Source organism: Chiloscyllium plagiosum, chromosome 9 (genome assembly GCF_004010195.1).
Source record: "Chiloscyllium plagiosum isolate BGI_BamShark_2017 chromosome 9, ASM401019v2, whole genome shotgun sequence".
NCBI lineage: Eukaryota > Metazoa > Chordata > Chondrichthyes > Orectolobiformes > Hemiscylliidae > Chiloscyllium > Chiloscyllium plagiosum.
The window spans coordinates 99,119,724-99,140,401 of record NC_057718.1 but is presented as its reverse complement, the minus strand read 5'-3'; the positions used below and the strand labels follow the sequence as shown (position 1 = coordinate 99,140,401).

The window sequence follows — 20,678 nt, the reverse complement described above, 5'->3', positions numbered from 1 at the left end:
GGTGCTTTAAGACTGACACATACCTTGATGTCGAGGTATTATTGTGTGGCGCCCATTATTCCAATATTTTTTGTTTTCCCCTCCTGCCCACCATGAGCTGAGATCTATGGTCCTTATCATGTACTGAATAAGTGTAAAACTTAAGAACATTGGCTGTTTTACTAATGTTCCATCTCGCTTATCTGGACCAGCAGTTTTTGATGAAAATAAACAATGTATTTTCCCCATCCGTCTCGCAGCAGACAGGGTTCCTGATACAGCCTGGCCTTTGTCTAGAAATTTGACATCCAGTGCCTATTGACCAGTCTACTACACACACCCACACAGGATTCTTTGGCTGTGGAGACACGAACTATCACTGCCCTCATCATTCAACTTCCAGTCGCCTTTGCACTGCACACAAAGAAACGCAGAAAAGCTTTTTCATCCTTTGCCCCTCCAGTAACAAGACAATAGCAATTCTCCCTTGTATTATACTGGGTACAGTGGCTCTGATTTAAACCACACCAACAACTGAAACAAAGGCAGTATGTGATCATTGTTAAAACCTTTTCTGTGATTCTATAGACAACAGCAACATTGGAAGATAAGATGCTAGAAGCAGTTATGTCAAAGAATGTTAATAGATCTGACAGCCCTCCTGCATTATGTACATTTGCAAAAATTGTGACAGGTAACTCTGGATTAAATTTTAAAAAGAAACTTTCCATCATATATCGTTCGTTGCTGAGCGGAATTTAAACCAGCTGGAAACCGGGAACTAAAATCCAAAGTGTTATATTTTACTTTGTTTTCATTTCTGACTGTTATTTTGAGAGTCAACTGCGATCATGTCCTGATATTAGAGAAACAATGTCAATTTATTTTGTTTACAATTATGTTAAGACTTATTTACATTTAAGAAGCAGCAGGAAGACAACCTTCAATTAATTTGTTTTTATTAAAGTTCTGTAAACTTTCGACTTTCAAACAAGTTTGCTTTGTGGCTTTTTTTAAAAATCGTGAAGTATAGCTTGTAAGAGCACCAATTTATCTGTACCTTGTGTGGCAGGTGTCAAACAAAAAGTACCTTTCATCCTCTATCAGCAGTTCCATCCTCCCTTTTTATTGCTGTTTGTTGTTTCTTGTGTTTGCATCATTTGCAGAGTTTACTTCGATAGAGACTCCATTCACATCACAGCTTAGTGAATTACACAGCTTCTGAAATCCACACTCCAACCTCCCCCCGCCAATCCAATATTTGATACTGTTCTTTGCATTTTTTTGGAGAGCGATTCTACATTAAAGAAACGATACAGTCAGCTTGCACCCGTGACAGATCTTTTAAATGCAAAGACTAGTCAAGCAACAATAAGATTGACTTTCTTCAACTTTAGATTCAAAGCTCTCATTAATTCCCTTCTGTCGCTACATACAAATGTCAAACAATTATTAGAGCAACACTTTCAATTGGCTTATCTCTCTTTCACTCCCTCTCTATAAAAGTTCATGGCTTACAATAGCAAATGAGGGGCAAATAGAACATTGCAGCTGTTCTGATTTGAGGGAGGACAGAAAAGTTATTGTTCTGGGGAACTCCATACATATTGATCAGAATCATTCTCTTCTCTTTGGATTCTATTCAAATTTGCATTGACAACTTTTAAGCTGACCCAAGAGAATGGGTGAGGACACATGGCTTTGAAAACTGCATCCTCCTAAAGCAATGTGCTGCCTTTCTGCTCAAGTGCAGTCAGCACATGTCCACGCTCAATGATCACAGAGAGGGGAAGAAATAAGGAAAGCACAAAGTATTATCGGACGGGTATTGTCAACCCACAGGTATTGCTGCCTGTGATTTTCTTTTGTATTTGGCCATATGTTGACCCATAAGTTTCTTTTTCCCCTGCGGGAGTAAAATACTTGCAAGAGATAGTTCAACAGAGCCCTATCAATGGTGACAGAAATTGTCAGACCCACAGTGTGTTCCCAGCATTTTCTATTTTGTATTCAGGATTTCCAGCATCTGTATTATTTTCCTTCACTCATTTGCCCACCTTTTGAGGATTTTGATCTGTTCCTGTTCCTTCCTATTGTTTTGTGGGATGCAGAATATTTCATGAAATGAACTTCTGTTGGAATTTCACAACAGGGAAACAGAGCATAAAGTAAAAGCAAAGGTCACTTCACCCTGATATTGCAAAAGGTGTGTTGCAAACTCAGAAACTTCACTTAGAGATTAAATTTAGCATCTATTCTTTATTTCTCAAATACAGGAGAACACAAGTCAGATTGCTGTAGAATCATTTAACTTTCAATTCAGAGTGAGATTGTTGGGTAAAGGAAGAGTTTTATGAACATAGGAACTAGGAGTTGATCACTTGGTCCTTTGAGTCTACTATCATTCAATAGAGTCAGAGATGTACAGCACGGAAACAGACCCTTCAGTCCAACCCGTCCATGCCGACCAGATATCCCACCCAATCTAGTCCCACTTATCAGCACCTGGCCCATATCCCTCTAAACCCTTCCCATTCACATACCCATTCAGGTGCCTTTTAAATGTTGCAATTGCACCAGCCTCCACCACTTCCTCTGGCAGCTCATTCTATACTCGCACCACCTTCTGCTTGAAACAGTTGCCCCTTAGGTCCCTTTTAAATCAGAATCTGCAGCTAATTTCTACCTTCCCACACTATCCTCTTATTACCTGCAAAAAAGTCCTCACTGCAGTATTGAATATACACAAGAACAAAATACTCACGGTTCTCGGGGTAGGGGAGTTGGGCAGGTACATATTTTCCAGCGACCTTTGAGAAGATTTGTAGCTCAGGTTGAAGTTCTGGATGAAGGTTCGCAAACCGACATCCAGAACATATTTCCAAACTTGTACAAGTGAGGATATGTCTCCTCCTCTCAGTTCCAAATGGGTAACCCCTTATTCAGAGACTGCTCTATACTTCTGTCAGAGGAAACATCCACCTTCCATGTATTCCTCATTCACAGGGTGTGGGCATCATTGATAATGCCAACACTAATGAGCCATGTTCAACTGACCTCAATAAGGATAGTGGTGAGCCAACTTTTTGGTTGGTTAAGTGACTTTCTTAACCCTTCATAATCAATCAGATTATTGTAAACTGGAGTCATATAAAGGCCTTTCCTAAAAAGAATTTAGTGAAACAAACAGAATTTTATGACATTCCAGTCAGGTAGACTATAGATCATACAAACACATGTGGGAGGGGAGAGTATCCGGGTGAAATGGGATGCAAAGTTAATTATGAATAGATGCAAAGTGTAGTCATTGCAAAGAGGTCAGCCAACTGGATCTCAGAGTCTGAGTTCACCGATTGGGGCTGTTAATCTGGTCCAATCAGGGAACCCTGGCTGACATTCTGACACACTGGCTCTGAGGGAGCAGGAGCAGTGTCAAGGACTCTCCATGTGGAAATTGAAGGATGACTTGGTGACATGATTCCAGCCTCTGTGGTGCTATTTCACAAAGAATATACCATGAAGATACAACCTACATTCAATTAGTGGGGAGAGGCTGAACAGGCTGGGGCTGTTTTCCCTGGAGCGTCGGAACTGAGCGGTGACCTTATAGAGGTTTACAAAAGTATGAGGGACATGGATAGGGTAAATAGGCAAAGTATTTTCCCTGTGGTTGGAGAGTCCAGAACTAGAGGGCATAGGTTTAGGGTAACAGGGGAAAGATATAAAAGATACATAAGGGGCAACTTTTTTACAGAGGGTAGTACGTGTATGGAATGAGCTGCCGGAGGACGTGGTGGAGGCTGGTACAATTGCAACATTTAAGAGGCATTTGGATGGGTATATGAATAGGAAGGGTTTGGAGGGATATGGGCCAGGTGCTGGCAGGTGGGACCAGATTGGGTTGGGATACCTGGTCGGCATGGACGGGTTGGACTGAAGGGTCTGTTTCCATGCTGTACATCTCTCTGTCTCTATAAAACATACTGATTGTCTTATACTGTTGAGTTATCCTGAACTTGCTATGTTCAGACCCACCAGTAGCATATTAATCCTATCACATGAACATCCTGATTAAATCACTGCTCAAACTTTCCAAGGAGAGCAGTCCAAGTGCCTCCAAGGTATCCAATTAGCTACCTTATGCCCGAAATGTCAATTCTACTGCTCCTCGGTTGCTGTGCTTTTCCAGCACCACACTCTTTGACTCTGATCTCCAGCATCTACAGTCCTCACTTTCTCCATTCTTCAGGTGAGAGTCAGCTATCCCCTTAGACGTTTGCTGAGCTGAAAATTGAGGTGTGATGAAAACCATTATTGAGTGCCATTATCAATGCACGCAACAAAGAAATCTGACCAGAGACACAAGCTGAGGCAGTTGCACGATACTGAACTGCCAACTCTTCAGCACTTGATGCAAATAGTGTTCTCGAATCAGAACGTTGAGCATTTAAGTAGATAGCCAGATCATGGCACTATCACTGGGACCAGTAAACCAGAGACCAGGCTTGGAGTTTGTGACATGTGGTTCAAATTCCACCACGGTAGTTCATGAAATTTAAAACCAAATCAAAATTGAATTTTTATTTTTATTCATTCATGGGATATAGGCGTCACTGTCTGGGCCAGCATTTATTGACCATCCTTAATTGCCCAGAAGGCAATTAACGGTCAACCACATTGCTGTGGGTCTGGAGTCACATGTAGGCCAGATCAGGTGAGGATGGCAATTTATTTTTTAGATTATTTCCTTCACAGAAGGACATTAGTGAACCAGATGGGCTTTTCTGACAATCAACAATGGCTTGATGGTCATCATTACAGTGGGATTCAAACTCCGATCCCCAGAACATTTCCTGGTTTTCTGCAACAGTCCAGCGATTATACCACTCGGCCCCTCTACAAAATAAAAAGGTAACATTAAACTCTTGTCAATTGCTGGTTTTAACTGATGCACTGATATTCTTCAGGGGAGGAAATCTTCCATCTTTACCAAGTCTGGTATACATTGACTCCAGACCCACTGACATCTGAACAGAATCTAGATTAGAGTGGTGCTGGAAAAGCACAGCAGGTCAGGCAGCATCCGAGGAGCAGGAAAATCGACTTTTTGGGCAAAAGTCCTTATTCCTGATGAAGGGCTTTTGCCCGAAACGTCAATTTTCCTGCTCCTCGGATGTTGTCTGACCTGCTGTGCCTTTCCAGCACCACTCTAATCTAGACTCTGGTTTCCAGCATCTGCAGTCCTTGTTTTTACCTAGTTGATTTTAACCCTACTGCAAATCCTCTTGCAAGGATGCCTGCCTTGAAGAAGTTTTCCTCCTCTCTTGACATTTGGGCAAACCACGACTGAAATGGTTCAAAAAGGTGACTCACCATCCCATTTCAAGGACAGTTAGGGATGACCAGAATCGCTCACATCCCAGGAAAGGATATAAAAACTGACTCTGTTCAGTGCAACATCAATGTCTGAAGAAATATTGCTCTAAACAGTTCATAAGAGAAAATTAAAGTGGAAACTCAGCTCACTCAGTCATGCCAGTCAAGAAGATATGCAAACTAAAATGGCCACGTCTGATCTGAGAGGATTTCCTGGCTTTTGCAAGTCTCTGTATGGCCCATGTTAGTTTGTTTGAAAACCATGCTAAGCAAAGGAAGCAACAGAACATGATGGTGAGAATGAAAAGTAAAGTTTAAAATATGTGGAACTATTCAATAAATAACTCATCCTTTTAAACAGAAAGAGAATCCTAAATTACAATGTTGTTTAATGACTGTGTGGCTAATATTTATTCACATCTTACATAATGCAGCATGATCACAAAATGATTTTTTTAAAATGGTGGTCTAAGATATTTCAAAATGGATTCAGCAGCTTCCTCTCAAATGATTTATCCTCCCCCCCCGCCCCAGCACTGTGGCTGGAGGTTATCCATGTATTTCATTAGATTCATTAAAAAAGGGTCACCCATTTAAAATAGAGATAAAAGAGGAATTTCTTTTCTGAGGGTCCATGGAGTTCTTTAGCACAGAGGGCTGTTGAGGTTGGATCGTTAAGTGTATTCAAGGCTGAGATAGATTTTTAAACAGTAAAGGAATCATGGGTTATAGGGTAAAGGCAGGAAAGTAGTGTTGAGGGTTATTGGATTAGCCATGATCTCAGTGAATGATAGAGCAGACTGAATGGTCTATTTCTACTGCTACATCATTGAGATGTGTACAGCACGGAAACAGACCCTTCGGTCCAACTCGTCCATACTGCCCCAACCCAATCTAGTTCCATTGCTAGCACTTGGCCCACTTCCCACTAAATCCTTCCAATTCATATACCCATCCAGATGTCTTTTAAATATTGTAATTGTACCAGCCTCCACCACTTCCTCTGGCAACTCATTCCACATACGCACCACTGTCTGCGTAAAAAAGTTGCCCCTTAGGTCGCTTTTAAATTTTTATTCCTCTCACCCTAAATCTATGCCCTCTAGCTCTGTTCTCCCCCACCCCAAGGAAAAGACCTGGTCTATTCACCCTATCCATTCCCTTCATGATTTTATAAATCTCTATAAGGTCACCCCTCAGCCTCTGACACTCCAGGGAAAACAGCCCCAGCCTATTCAGCCTCTCCCTGTAGCTCAAGTCCTCCAATCCATATTGCAATGTAAATTTGTTCATATTCCAGTCTGATTTTCAGCTCATCTTTGAGATTCCAGTGTCAGAGGGCAGTACAGTTCTATTACAGATTACTGTGTTGAAGTGGTGAGACCATGGAGTGAAACTACTACTCTCCTGAGAGGCCATATAACAAAGTCCAACCCTGTTCTGATTTGGTGTTACCACGTGATTACCAGCAGTGGAAACACTGGGTTAGTTTTCCTTTTCACTCTCTGTCCCAAACCATTGAAGCCAATTTAAATTCCCCCATTGTTTCCTTATCAGGACTGCGATCAATTAACTCAACACAGACTGAGGATCGAACTGGTGACCTTTTTGGTCTAATTGCCTCATGCACCTCACAGCATGTGGCCCATTCACCTGCTGGGTCGTTAGGCAAGCTACAAAGACTTTGCTCAAACTCAATTGTGAACAAAGAATAACCTAAAAAATAATAGATATTGAGGAAACACAAATAGAGACAAATATCTGACTTTCACAATGGCAGTTTCAGAGAATGAAAGATACGTGCTCATTGATTGCACATTTCAAATATATTTATACACTGCTAGATATACACATAAATACACAAACTTGCTTTGTAACTTATAGAGTTAAAAATCACACAACACTAGGTTATAGTCCAACAGGTTTAATTGGAAGCACTAGCTTTCAGAGCGCCACTCCTTCATCAGGTGGTTGTGGAGTTCACAATTGTAAGACACAGAATTTATAAGTTAGGTGAAGGGGTAAATGTAGGAGAATGGATCTGGGTGGGTTACGCTTCGGTGGGTCGGTGTGGATTTGTTGGGCCGAAGGGCTTGTTTCCACACTGTAAGTAATCTAACCTAATCTTAACTTTGTACACCCCAGTATCTCCAATTTATGGAGATATACTAAAAGAGGCACCTGCATATCTCGCCTGGTCTATTCACCCTATCCATTCCCTTCATGATTTTATAAATCTCTATAAGGTCACCCCTCGGCCTCTGACGCTCCAGGGAAAACAGCCCCAGCCTATTCAGCCTCTCCCTGTAGCTCAAGTCCTCCAATCCATATTGCAATGTAAATTTGTTCATATTCCAGTCTGATTTTCAGCTCATCTTTGAGATTCCACAGTGTCAGAGGGCAGTACAGTTCTATTACAGATTACCGTGTTGAAGTGGTAAGACCATGGAGTGAAAATGCTACTCTCCTGAGAGGCCATATAACAAAGTCCAACCCTGCTCCTTGGATGCTGCCTGAACTGCTGTGCTCTTCCAGCACCACTAATCCAGAACCTGCATATCTATCTAACATTCATAGAGATCCCAAGATTAACCAGGAAGCGAAGCAGGAGAGGGTGGTTTTGATCTATGAGACTTCACCTGATGCTAAGCTGCCATCCCAAAGAGTGAGCTGAAAGCAAGGTTTTAGGCACGGTTTTTGGTACAAAAGGGAGAAAGCAAATAGTATGTTGGCCTTCATAGCTAGAGGGTTCAAGCACAGGAGCAGGGATGATTTGGAGATGCCGGTGTTGGACTTGGGCGTACAAAGTTTAAAAAAAAATCACACAACACTAGGTCATAGTCCAACAAGTTTAAATGGAAGCACACTCGCTTTTAGAGCACGGCTCCTTCATCAGGTGGTTTGTTTTGCTGCAATTATACAGACCCTTGATGAGATCACACCTGGTATACCATGTACAGCTTCCTTATCAGAGGAAGGACATTCTGGCAACAGAGGGAGTGATTCCCAGGTTGACTCCTAGGAAGGCAGGACTAACATATGAAGAGAAATTAGATTGGTTGGGAATATGTTCACAGGAGTTTAAGAATGAGGAAGATCTCAAAAACCTTAAAATTCTCATGGTATTAGACAGGAGGGATAGAGAGTCTCAAACCAGAGATTACATTTGGAACACGTTGCCAGCAGAGGTGGTAGAGGCAGGGGTGATAGCGTCATTTAAGATGTATCTAGACAGATACAGGAATGGGCAGGGGAGCAGAGGGATACAGACCCTTGGAAAATAGATGACAGGTTTAGATTAGATTACTTAGTGTGAAAATAGGCCCTTCGGCCCAACAAGTCCACACCGACCCACCGAAGCGCAACCTACCCAGACCCATTCCCCTAGGTTTATTCCTTCACCTAACACTATGGATAATTTCCCATGGCCACTTCATCTAACCTGCACATTTTTGGACTGTGGGAGGAAACCCACGCAGACATGGGGAGAATGTGTAAACTCCACACAGTCAGTCGCCTGAGGCGGGAATTGAACCCAGGTCTCTGGTGCAATGAGGCAGCAGTGCTAACCACTGTGCCACCCACATAGATAGAGGATCTGGATCAGTGCAGGCTTGGAGGGCCGAAAGACCTGTTTCTGTGCGGTAATTCTCTTTGTTCTTTATTACTGAATAAGGACATTTAAGACAGATGAGGAGAAATGCCATCATCCAGAAAGTGAAGAGCCTGTGGAATTCTCTACCACAGAAAGCAATGGAGACCAAAACATTGAATGTTTTCAACAAGGAGTTAAATTGGGGCTAAAGGGATCCAAGCATATGTGAGGGGAAAAAAAGCCAGAATGTGATACGGAGTCAGATGGTCAGCCATGATCATATTGAACAAAGTCTTCAAGGGCCAAATAGCTTATCCTTGCTCCTATATTTGAGACAGAGGTAAATGGGGCAGGGGAGGAGGATGGAAGCAACACCCACCCTCATTCTCATAGAGGGGGTCATGGTAGTTTTCAAACTTTGGGATAGGATCTAGAAGGGGCAAGGGCAGCACAATACACAGGAACACCGCCACCTGAAAAGTTCCCCTTCAAGACACTCACCATACATCACTGGGTCAAAAATCCTGGAATTTTCAATCTTATTATCCTGCCGTGGACCAGAAAGATTCACAAAAATGGCTGACCATCATATTCTCAGGGGCATTTGGAACAGTAATAAATACTAGCCTTTACCAGAAATGCCCACATCCCAGCAATTCATTACATATACTTTTAAAAAAAAATACTATGGCTGCATTGTCATGGAAAGCTTTCTTAAAATAAGGCGTCCATTTAATCTGCACATTGAACAGGCTGAGTTCAAAGCAGTCAACAACAATATCTGTAAGGAGATTTATCCATTTAGTTGCCTCCCCACGTGCAACCTGAAAGCGTTAGTATTTTCAAATCAAATATTTTGTGCAATTAATCTGAAACCAACGGTCTCAAACAACATTTCAGACAATGGATATTAGGTTCAGTAATCTAGACGCGAACAGACTTGGTTCCTTAGTAAATGGTTCTCTGCAAAACTGTCGAAAAAACGTCAGCATAAATGGGGGGGGGGGGGGGGGGGGTCCTTAACAGTGTGAAAAGGGCGCAATATTGGCGATTATCATGGATTTTTACTGGTGCTGATGTTCTGTTCAAACAAAACCAAATTAATCGCCGAAATGGCATCCAATAAAAAGCAACAATTAATGAGTGTGTGTCTTGTTGCAGTCCTTGTGGTTACTTGTGAATTAATGTAGATTGGAACCAAATCTGGTTTTATTCTTAAAAGTGCTTCACGTATTTCACACACACACACACACAGACACGGGCATTTCGTGAGATGGAGCCCTTTTCACATTCTGAACAAGATTGGAGCGGGTTAATGGGCAGATTGCAAGATTGATAGGCATTAAGGCACCCCATAGCAATTTTTCACTCTTCCCCACCCCCAAATAAATATTTAGACTCCACGTTCTGGTAGGCTGCATGAGGTGGAAACGATACAGTATAATTGCAATTTCTTACACACGCTCACTCAATGTGGCCAATAGCGGCCACATGGATAGGAAGAGACGCCTATAGGTGTAGAATAAGGACAGCAGCAATATTTCAGTCTTGTTTTTCCCCTGTGGGGTGGAAATCCTCAACACTTTCGGAACCAAAAGTCACTCATTCTCTTTAACATCTGTGTGTGTGTTGTTTTCTTTTTTTCCAGACTTTTTTTTTCCACCCCAAAAGCCTATTCGACCACTAATGCTGCAGCAACAATAAGTCTTTATTATGGTGTAGCAATCTGTAATATCCACTCCCCCTGTGCATTGGAAACTTCTTTTAAAGTTGACCCACACTAACACTTTTTTTTTCTCTTTTTGTTCAATGCCTTCACGCTTAAATCCTCCATCTGTGGCATAATTCCATCTTCCAAAACCACCTTCCCCCACCCCCCCCCAAAAAAAACTTTTCTCTCTTTTTTTTCCCCCAAAAAAAGGGGGCCGGTCTGTAGAAAGCGGATTACAAAAAAAAAAGTGGGCGTTTAATATTGGGCTCGACCAGCCTTTCTAATGCATATTAATAAACGTAAACGTCTCTCCCCCTCTCTCTCTCTCTCTCTCTGTGTGTCTAGATGAAGCAGTTACTATCCCTATCAACTAGACGGCTGTGTGGTTTTTTTTTTGTATGTGAAAGGAGGAGGGGAAGGGGGATTTGTTTTGTGTTTCTGTGACCGAGGTGGAGATTTGTGCATGGGAGGGGAGACGTCGCTGGTTTTGGAAAATAAAAGAATAATAATATAAAGAGAGAGAGAGAGAGAGCAGGCTTGCTTTCACCCCCCCGTTGTTTTGTTTTGCATTGATGATCCGCTTTCCTTTCAAACATTTCTTTTACCCCTGTAGCAAGTGTCTCGTCCAGTCGTGCATACGAAAATTGGTGCAGTATATTGCCGTGTTGCGTTCCGCTCCACCCTCAGTACAGCCAAGTGCAGGCGAGGCGAAGCGATGGTTTGTAGTGAGCTTCCAGTCTTTGCTGCCTTCTGCCTTGTCGTTTTGCGGACCCAGGTAGGATTTTTTTTTTCCCCCCCTTTTATTTCTAACTCCTTCACAAAGCTGGTGCTTTTACAACGGGTGGGGAAGGGGGGTGGGTGGAATCTCGAGGGCAACTTTTTTTTTCCCCCCCCAAAAGCTCTAAGCAACTTTTCCAAATGCATTATTTCAAAAAATATACTTTATTCGTTCCAAATGCATGGCTTTTTGTTGCAATTTTGCTGCTTGGCTTTTACACCCAAGAAAAACTCTGGGAGGCTTTTGCACTCCAGTTTATCTTTTCAGTTTCTGTGTTGTGTGAAGTTTGTAGCTTTTGTTAAACGACCTTTTATTTATTTATGAAGCCGCTTGTTGTTTTGGTTTTAAAATCAAACCATTCTCTTTCTCTCCCCCCCCCCCCTTTTTCCCCCTGCAGTTTTCCCAGGCTTCGGGGCAGTTCGAGTTGCAGATAAACTTTATGCAGAATGCTAACGGCGAGTTGCAGAATGGGAATTGCTGTGAAGGCAGTAGCAGAAACCAGGACCGCCAGTGCGTGCGGGCTCAGTGCAACACTTTCTTCAAAGTCTGCCTCAAGGAGTATCAGTCCCGTGTCTCCCCCGGCGGACCCTGCAGCTTCGGATTCTCCTCGACCCCGGTCATCGGAGGGAATACCTTTAACTTGAGGGCGGGAGGCAGCAACAGCGAACGCAGGATTGTACTGCCCTTCAGTTTCGCTTGGCCGGTGAGTGAGTCCCCGGGAACTGCTAGAACAGAGAGAGAGAGAGAAATCTGCAGCAGCTTGTTTCCCTTGTCTGCTGCTTTTGTCTCTTTCCTCCTCCTACACTGTGAAACAGCATTTTTCTTGCACTTAGTGGATTTGTCCACCTAGTTTACACACTTTTTCTGGGCTTGTCCACCTTCTAGTTTATACAGTACACTTTTTTTTTGTGCTTGTATGTCCTACCTCATGGGTTATACACGGTTGTTTTACTTGTCTGTCCCACCTCATGGTTTGCACACTGTTTCTGTGCTTGTCTGTCCACTTCATAATATTCAAATACTCTTGTAAATGCAGATTCAACGTTTGTTTTCAAACAGTTTTCTTTAAACGGTTCTAAACCATTAACAGCTGTGTGTGTGTTCCATTGGCAATGGTTTAGCTGTCAAGACAAGTAGGGGCTACAGAATGCAGAGCAGAATTTAAGAGGACTGTTGTGTGTTCTCTTTTTAAAAAAAATTGCACGCTCAAAGTGTTTCCACGTTTTTATTTTGGGGATGGGAGGAGTGGGAGAGACAGGAGCAGAAAGTGTTCATTGCCAACTTTAAAAACCCTTCAGACCCACTGAGTTAATGTGGAATGTTGATGTATGGTGAGACTCCAACTTGCTACGTATCCCAAAAAGTTGTACTCAGAACTTCACTTTGCCACCTTAATTTTCCCTTCCAGCCTTCGGTATTTGATCATGGGGTGTGTTTTTCTTTTCAGTAAGTGGGGATTAAACAGTAGAAGCACCTCGTGTTGTAATTTTAAACAGAAGCAGTTTGTTATGACACAGTGACATGGTAGATCTGCAATTTTTTAGTGTAGGTGTCTGTTATTACAGCAACATCTCAGATTCTTCCAATGCAGCTTCAGTCAAGGAATCCAGATCTGCCAAGTGAAGTACTTCTGTGATCTCTTTACTATGAAATTGTTGAGTCAGATTTCATGTGAAGGGGCCAATGACAATGGAGCTGGACAATTTGCAAGCAGTTAGCACACGGTAAATTTAATGTATAATGTGTTTCTGTGGCATGAAGGTTAGTAACAGGAATTCCACTTTAAAATCTGACCTGGTTTGTACATTTTAAAGGAAATTATTAGAATTCTGAGCTAGAAGTTGTGGCTAGATGTCTAATTAGTCTCCTATTTAAAATGGTGAATCAGTTCTCCATGATAGGCACAATGTATGTAGATGATGCTGTTGTGTTGCACTAATGTAATCTTTGTAATGTAATTTAGTGATTTCAATGTTTCCCTTGTGGTGAGTGCTTTTAAATGAACAAAACAATGGGGCAGATGTAATGATTGTGGAACCTTGATATAACTGAAATATGAGCCTGCAAACTGAAACTATGAGCTGCTATAAATTGTCACTTTCTCTTGCAAAGTTTGTGGTTGGGGGTTGGATGTGGAAAGAGGATTAAGTTTCCCTTCCACAAAAAAATGGAATTTCTTGCCATGTTCGCCAGTGTCAAAGTGCAGCAACATCCCACTGAAACAGTAGTGTTTCCTTTTTTAAAAAAAATGCGTCTGTTACTGAGAGTGACGGTCAACCTGCGGATTGTAACGGAGAGGACTGTCTGGATTATGTCCATCTCTTCTCTTTCACACTCTCTCTCATTAAAGATGAAAAATGAAACATTGGTAATTGAGGTGCAGGCAAGCAAAATGGCTTTGCAAACACTTAGTAAGTGATTTTGCTTGGCCTGTCCCATAATAGTCCAGTAAGCTCTTAGCAGAGTATTTGTGAATGGCCTTTGTAGTGTTGAGAGGCATGGAGAAATTGAAAATATTGTCTGGAAAAAGTTGTGCAGTGATGTTTGAGACTGAATGTCCGATGTTTGACTGCATCCCCCGCACTTGGACCTCTAATCAGCACTGGGTCTTTTCACTCTTGGGCTGTCCCAGATTTTAGTTCCTTACTGGTTTAGTATCGCAGGCGATCTGATACAAAGGAGGACATTCCTTGTAATTGGGGGTATATGGTTGGAAAAGCTGTGTTGCCATGACTACAACTATTGACACTTCCTTTCTCTCTCTTCCCCACCCCCCACTTTTGTGTTGAAAGGTGAGCCCTAATTGGCCATTGTCATTTTGCATGCTTACTCATTCAGAGGGCATGTACTTAGCAATTCCAGTCATTATGACAAATCAGCAAATGTAAATTGTGCCACAGTAGGGTGAGGCAGAAGTCGGGAGGGAGTTGTTGTATATAATAGCAAATGTGAGGGTAAATTTTCGCAAATAGTTCGCAGCTCAGCTCCTGATGTGCCAGGGCCTGACAGGGAAATGAGAGTAATGAGTGTGGAGATGGTGGACTGTTAAATTCATTGAGATGACTGGGAGGTTGAATGAGTTGCCAGGAAACGCAGCAACAGGCTGGCGCTGAGGAATAACTAGAAACCACTCAAGCTGCACCTGCATTGGAAAGAGTTGGCGCAACTCCCTGTTTCCCTTTTGTAAAAATAGTCTGTCCCGAGTTTTAAAATTCTGCTCCACTTACGATCCACATGTTAGCATTGTATGCAGGTCTGCTTTCCTTTTTTTTAATTTGCAGTAAACCCAGCCTTGCATTTCTGAGGGATAACCCCAGATTATCTCCAGTAAATCCATCTCTCCTTGACGCAGAACTGTTCAGTAAAGGCTATGGCCATGACAATGGAAAAGTAAATATAAAATTGTTGCAGTGGTCGGATGTGTCCTGCATTTTGGCAAATGATTCTGCCAGTTCAATTTTTCAGAACTGGCAGATTCTAAGCGCTCAATTCTTTTGACTCTGATTCATCATTTTACAAAGACTTTGTTGCTCATCATTTAACTCAATGTAAAACCTCATCAAAATGTCTTGCCAGGCATAGTACTTAGAATGTTGTTTGTATTATCCCCCTCTCAGCTTCTCCAGGTGAGTTTTAAACTTTTGAAACAACCTGTGAATGATTTGAATTTTGGCCGATTGCAAGGTAATTAGTCATAGATCTGGAGCAGAAATTAACTTAATGTAATCTGGTGGGGGTGTGCTAGAAGTTGGCTTGGTGAACAAACCAGACAGTCTCTTGGCCCAGTAAGTTATATTCCTTCCACCACCACCACGTGTAATTTATTGAAGAAAGTGAGTTTTTTTTTCTGGTTTTGATTGACACAGCTTTTGTATGGAATTTGGGGACCATTTTACTAAATTTGGTGGGTTTGTCCTGGGAATAATCAGTTACTCTTCCCCCTTCCGGTATGCCCCACCAAGATTTATTTGGAACAATTAAAACTATCTGCTTAACCTGTTAAAACAAAGTTGGTTCAGCTTTGTAGCGGAGGTGCTGAGTTTCAACATTTTCAATATATTAAAAATCCTGCAAAAGGATTGCTTTTTAACTCTGCAGTTCTAAGGAGAGTTTTGTTCATGAGTTAATTCACTTAGCAGTGATTTATATTCAACAGAATTTATAATTTTGCCAGGGAGAAAGTTTGTGGTGAGGTTGTGACTTCAAGCAGTCTGTAGCACTACTAAACAGCACGATAATGTCCCCAAGCATTGCAAATCTGTCATTTTTAGAACGCCCATGGTTTTGAGCTGCATTTGTGGTCTCCAGGCAGTGTAAGTGAGGCTGCACCTGGTACTTTGTGTGAAAGTGTGTGGGAAACCTCTGGCTAGCCAATCAGTGCACTGATTATGCCTTCTGGCAAAATCAATGGTAATCAACTTCAGATGTGGATTTTTTTTTCTGGGAAAAGAACACTTTTTGAGGTAGATGAAGTTTACTTAAACTTGTCTTTAATGTCTGTGGCACATGCTTTTGTGGCCTAACTCAGCAAATGTTCATGTTGCTCATAATAGAGGTAAAACCTAGCTGAAATTCTTGGGCCACCAAACTCTACAGTTGAGATCAAATGTCAATTTTTCGAGTTGCTTAAGATGCAGTGGCCGCTTCTGAGCATGCGATTGAAGAGGCAAGCAGCAGATGCAGGGATCTTGTGCAGTTGTTCCTTTTGTCTGAGAAATGGAGTGTGTGCAATGAAATGCTTCCTGGTATTGGTAACAAAGTAATTTTGACGTAACTGAAAAATCTGGCTTTGTTTTAATCAGTGGTGATGTTTGCTACACAAAACAGTGCGACCGTGAGGAAACCACATGTCGATCGAAAATGGCCAATTCATTTGGGAAGCCATTTTGTGTGGAGTAATGTTTTAGTCACAAAATTAAGTTAGCTGCAAGATTGTCAATTTAAGTTGTATCGAGGCAAACAAGGAGCTTGTGACTCAGGATGGTGGATAAAGATCAGTGATACAGTTTATGCAAGCGAGACTTGATTTTTTTTCCCCCAAAAAATGCCCTGAGTTCATTCTATTTAATTATGGCCTGGGAAGCTCTTGTCCAGACTTGCTGTCTGTTAACCTGACTGGTTGTGCCTGGCTAACTGAGAGGTATTGCTTCTCGTCACTTTACAGCTTCAGTAGCTGGTGCATTTGACAGATTTATCAATGCGCTGTTTCTCTCAAATAAAAGCAAATCCAAAAAAAAGGGGGAAGGGGGGGGCTTCATTCTCATCAAACTTGGAAAACTTTGCCTTTTCCAGCGGAATAACATTTTGCATTGTGCTCACGTTCTGTCCTCCTCCCCAACTTTTTTTTTGGAATCAAGTCCAACACAGCGTGTTTTTTATCAGTATTTGGAGTCTAGGAAGTGGTGTTCTGGCCACCCAGACAGAGGTGGGGATTGCTAATATTAACCAAGAACAATAGGAAAAGCAAACTGACTGCAGTGAGGATTACAGAATATAATGGAACCTTCCAGAAATAATGCTAATACATGACAAGCAACAGGAAGCACCAGTAGACTCAGCATTGCTAAGCTCCACACCAGAACTCCACAATGGCAACGTCAGCACATTATATATTCATGGGCTGCTAATTATTCCAGCAGGCCTCGCCAGGTCAGGCACTGACCCGGTTTGTGGGATGTTTGGATAGCGGTGTTTCAACCTTTCTGTGGTGGGGGGGGAAGGAAGAGAGAGACAGCTGCTGTGATTCGGGGGGCTGGTCTTCAGTTGCTCCTATACTCTGACGAGAGAGAGAGACTTGCAGCTGCTTCTGTCATTAATTTGGGTTTTACATCTCAACTTAATGTGGCAATGAACTGTGTGGTTTTTATTTCCCCCCCAGCCCCCTCCTTTTTTTTTCTGGATCTAGATGTGGTTTATTTGACTTGCTGTCAGTGAAATCACAAGTGTTCCCTTTTTTGTCTTGGGGGTGGATGGCTGCGAGCTATCGGACCTGCCATTGGAGTGGTGCTGTTGGGGCCTTGAGGGATATTGGATCACAGTTGAGCTCTAGCTGGGTGTCTAACAGCGTGTGCCTTTATGGTAAAGCTTTCCCTCACATGCTTTGTTTGATGGGATGAAATAAAAGGATCCCACTGTGTAAATCAAACTCCCTAATGCTTTGTTTAGCTGATCCTGTCTCAGATTGTATGGTATTGCTCTGAAGGGTACAAAACAGCTGGGAGCTACCTAGGCCTTCGCGTAAGCCTCCTGTGTTTTTAAGCTTTTCGTTACCTTTGGGGGTCACCAAGTGCTTTATAATCATGGCGGTGAGTTGGCTCAGTTGGCTGGATGACTGGTTTGTGATGCAATGTAATGATAACAGCATGGGTTACCGTGGACATTATCCCTACTTGACCTCACTCCTTGTGACCCTCTCATTACGCTCCCCACCAGTCCCCTCTCCCTCGGTGGGACTCTGGCGAATTTTTATCTTGCAGCCAATTGAGTGGTTTCGAAGTTGCCACAGCCATACCGAACCTTAGGACTGCTCTGTTATTAGAGACAGCGATGATTGGTTTAACCAGAGGCTCACCCCCCCCCCCCCAACGAGGGAGAGGTTGAGGAGGAGAGTCCTTCACGATCACCTCAGCTGGTGTGGGAACGGAGCCAACACTGGGCTCGCTGTTGTAGCCAAAATGAGTGAACTGACCATTGGAACTGTAGATGTGGGAAACGCAATGCTAATTTGTGCACGGCAAGCTCCCACAGGCAGCAATGTGACAATGAGCAAGTAATCTAATTTTTGAGAAATATTGGCCAGGGTGCATGTGGAGGTGCAGATACCTCCTCTTGGTGGGGGGGGAAATGCTGTGAAATCTTTTGGGTCCACCGGAGGTGGCAAAGGGGGCCTCTATTGAAAAGACTTTGTCATTCCTCCTTTCTGTTGCCCAGGGATGTTAGCTGAGATGGTTCTGGGACTTGAACCTGCAATCTCCTGACTTCCACCCCAAGACCGCTGCCAGCTAAGCGACTGCTGACTCGAGATGGCCAGTACATTCAGACCTACTTAACTTCGCCAATAAACCTTTTTTGCGCCTAACTGCCTGGCAGTTGACTGAGCGGCTGGTTTGTGATGGTGACATCAACGGTGTGGGTTCAATTCCTGAGCTGGCTGAGGTTACCATGAAGGAATCTCCTTCTCAACATCTCCCCTTGCCTGAGGTGTGGTGACCCTCAGGTTAAACCACCACGAGTTATGTATCTCTTTCACTGTCTCTTGCTCACCCCTCTGTTCCTTTGTCTGGCAGGGAGTAGTCCTTGATCTGGTAAGACTGGCAGTTTAACGGTTTCTTGAATGCTCGATTTGTCTTAAAATTTAATGAAGGGAGTGATGCATGCACTGTAGTTTGCTAAATGTGATTGCCAAATTTTCCAGCTATGAAACTGCAAATTAATCTGAGCAAAGTCCTTAAAAATATAAAAGGTTGAGGTGTAGGAAAGAAACTTTGATGTTGTAAGTGTCTAATAATAAGAGGAAAGTATAGATTGACCGAAGAAAGCCTGTGACAGGGTTGTTTTAATTAAGAAATAGTTGCGATTAAGATGAAGCTTGTAGATTAATTTGTAGTTTTCAAATGTTTATCCAGTTCCCCATTGAAGTTATTAGGATATGGAGGATGTAGCAAATTGGGTTAATCCCTGAAAGAGTCTGCCTGAGAGTAATGGCTGAATGGCCTTCTGTACTGTACTGGTCTTTGTAGGTGCAGTATTCCATAATACATTGACCAAGAGGCTGACCTTGACTTAACCCCCTGAGTTAGATCTTGATGCTTCCTGTAGCTCATTAGATTGGCCGACTGGTGACATTGAACTACTTTACTATCTTCCTTCTGTACCAGATAATTTCCTCCTCCACACCTCCCCCACCCTTCCACGTGGAGGTAGAATCATTAACTCAAAGTATTCAGAGTCTAGACTTGGCTCATCACTTCACTTTGAACTTGTAGAGCTCGGTTCTGAAATCTTGTGTTGAAGGTCACGTGAGGCAAAGTGTTTTTAGGTTTGTGTCTGGTGAAAGTTAGGATTGTTCTTATTTTAAGGAAACAAATACTCAAAGTAGATCAGCAAGACAAGGAAATGCCACTGAGTCCATTGTATGGACCAGGAAGGGAAGATAAATAACTGCAAGGAGGCAAAATGAACTGTAAGTTTGATGGGGCCTATACGTGCAATATTGAGTGTTGATAGTGTGGTGCTGGAAAAGCACAGCAGGTCAGGCAGCATCTGAGGAGCAGGAGAATCAACGTTTCAGGCAAAAGTCCTTCATCTGATGGGCATATGCTTGAAACATCAACTCTTCTGCTCGGATGCTGCCTGACCTCTGTTTTTCCATCACAGTCTCGACTCTGATCTCCAGCAACTGCAGTCCTTGCTTTCTCCTATGTGAAATATTAAGCTGTGTATCTGTTGGGTCTTTCTTTGTGCTATTGAAAGGTGCAACTGCTTTATCACTCCTACAAGGCTCTCTTTTCCCATCCCCATTGAGCATATTTCCACAAGAACTGGTGAGATGGAATTTGAGATTTTTCATTCTCACCGTTTTAAATGATACTAAGTCAACGTCTACCCCTTAAATAGCTCGCTGGCAAAGAGTGATTGTTAGTAACTAATGAAATGCTATAGAGATCAGTGGGGTCATAGTTATTTAATACATATATTCATAACTTGGATGAGGAAACTGCTCATACTATAGCCAAGTTTGCACATGACACAAATACATGGGAAGGCAAGTGGTGAGGCTGACAAATTCTGCAGCAAGATATAGACATGTTAAGTGATGAGCAATAATTTGGCAGATGGGAGTATTACGTGAGAAACTGAGACCTGCACTTTGGCAGGAAGAATAGAGGAGCTATGTGTTATAGTGACTGACAAAATAGAGGGATTTGGGAGTCCTTGTACATCTCAAACATAAGTTCAGGGAATAAGGATGGCAAGTGAAATGTTGCTTTTATTTCCGTAAGAATGGAGTATAAAAATAGGGGAGCAGGTCAGGCAGCATCCAAGGAGCAGGAGAATCAACGTTTCTGGCATAGCCCTTTTTCAGGAATGAGGAAGGTGTGCCAAGCAGGCTAAGATAAAAGGTAGGGAGGAGGGACTTAGGGGACGGGTATTGGGAATGCGATAGGTGGAAGGAGGTTAAGGTGAGGGTGATAAGCCGGAGAGGTCGGGAAGAAGATTGCAGGTCAAAAAGGCGGTGC

At 42.5% G+C, this 20,678-nt stretch overlaps 1 protein-coding gene across 3 annotated transcripts in view; it reads left to right on the top strand.

Moving 5' to 3' along the window:
* The first annotated feature begins 10,380 nt into the window (after positions 1-10,380).
* jag1b (jagged canonical Notch ligand 1b) overlaps positions 10,381-20,678 on the top strand; it is a 57,118-nt gene continuing 46,820 nt past the window's right edge. The window contains exons 1-3 of one of the 3 annotated variants that reach the window (XM_043696621.1): positions 10,381-10,465; positions 11,275-11,436; positions 11,837-12,142. In XM_043696621.1, coding sequence (XP_043552556.1) covers positions 11,377-11,436; positions 11,837-12,142 — 366 coding nt within the window. In that variant the 5' untranslated portion in view covers positions 10,381-10,465; positions 11,275-11,376. Of the gene's footprint in view, positions 10,571-11,274; positions 11,437-11,836; positions 12,143-20,678 lie in introns of all 3 variants that reach the window. The other 2 variants (XM_043696620.1, XM_043696622.1) reach the window with 2 other exon arrangements.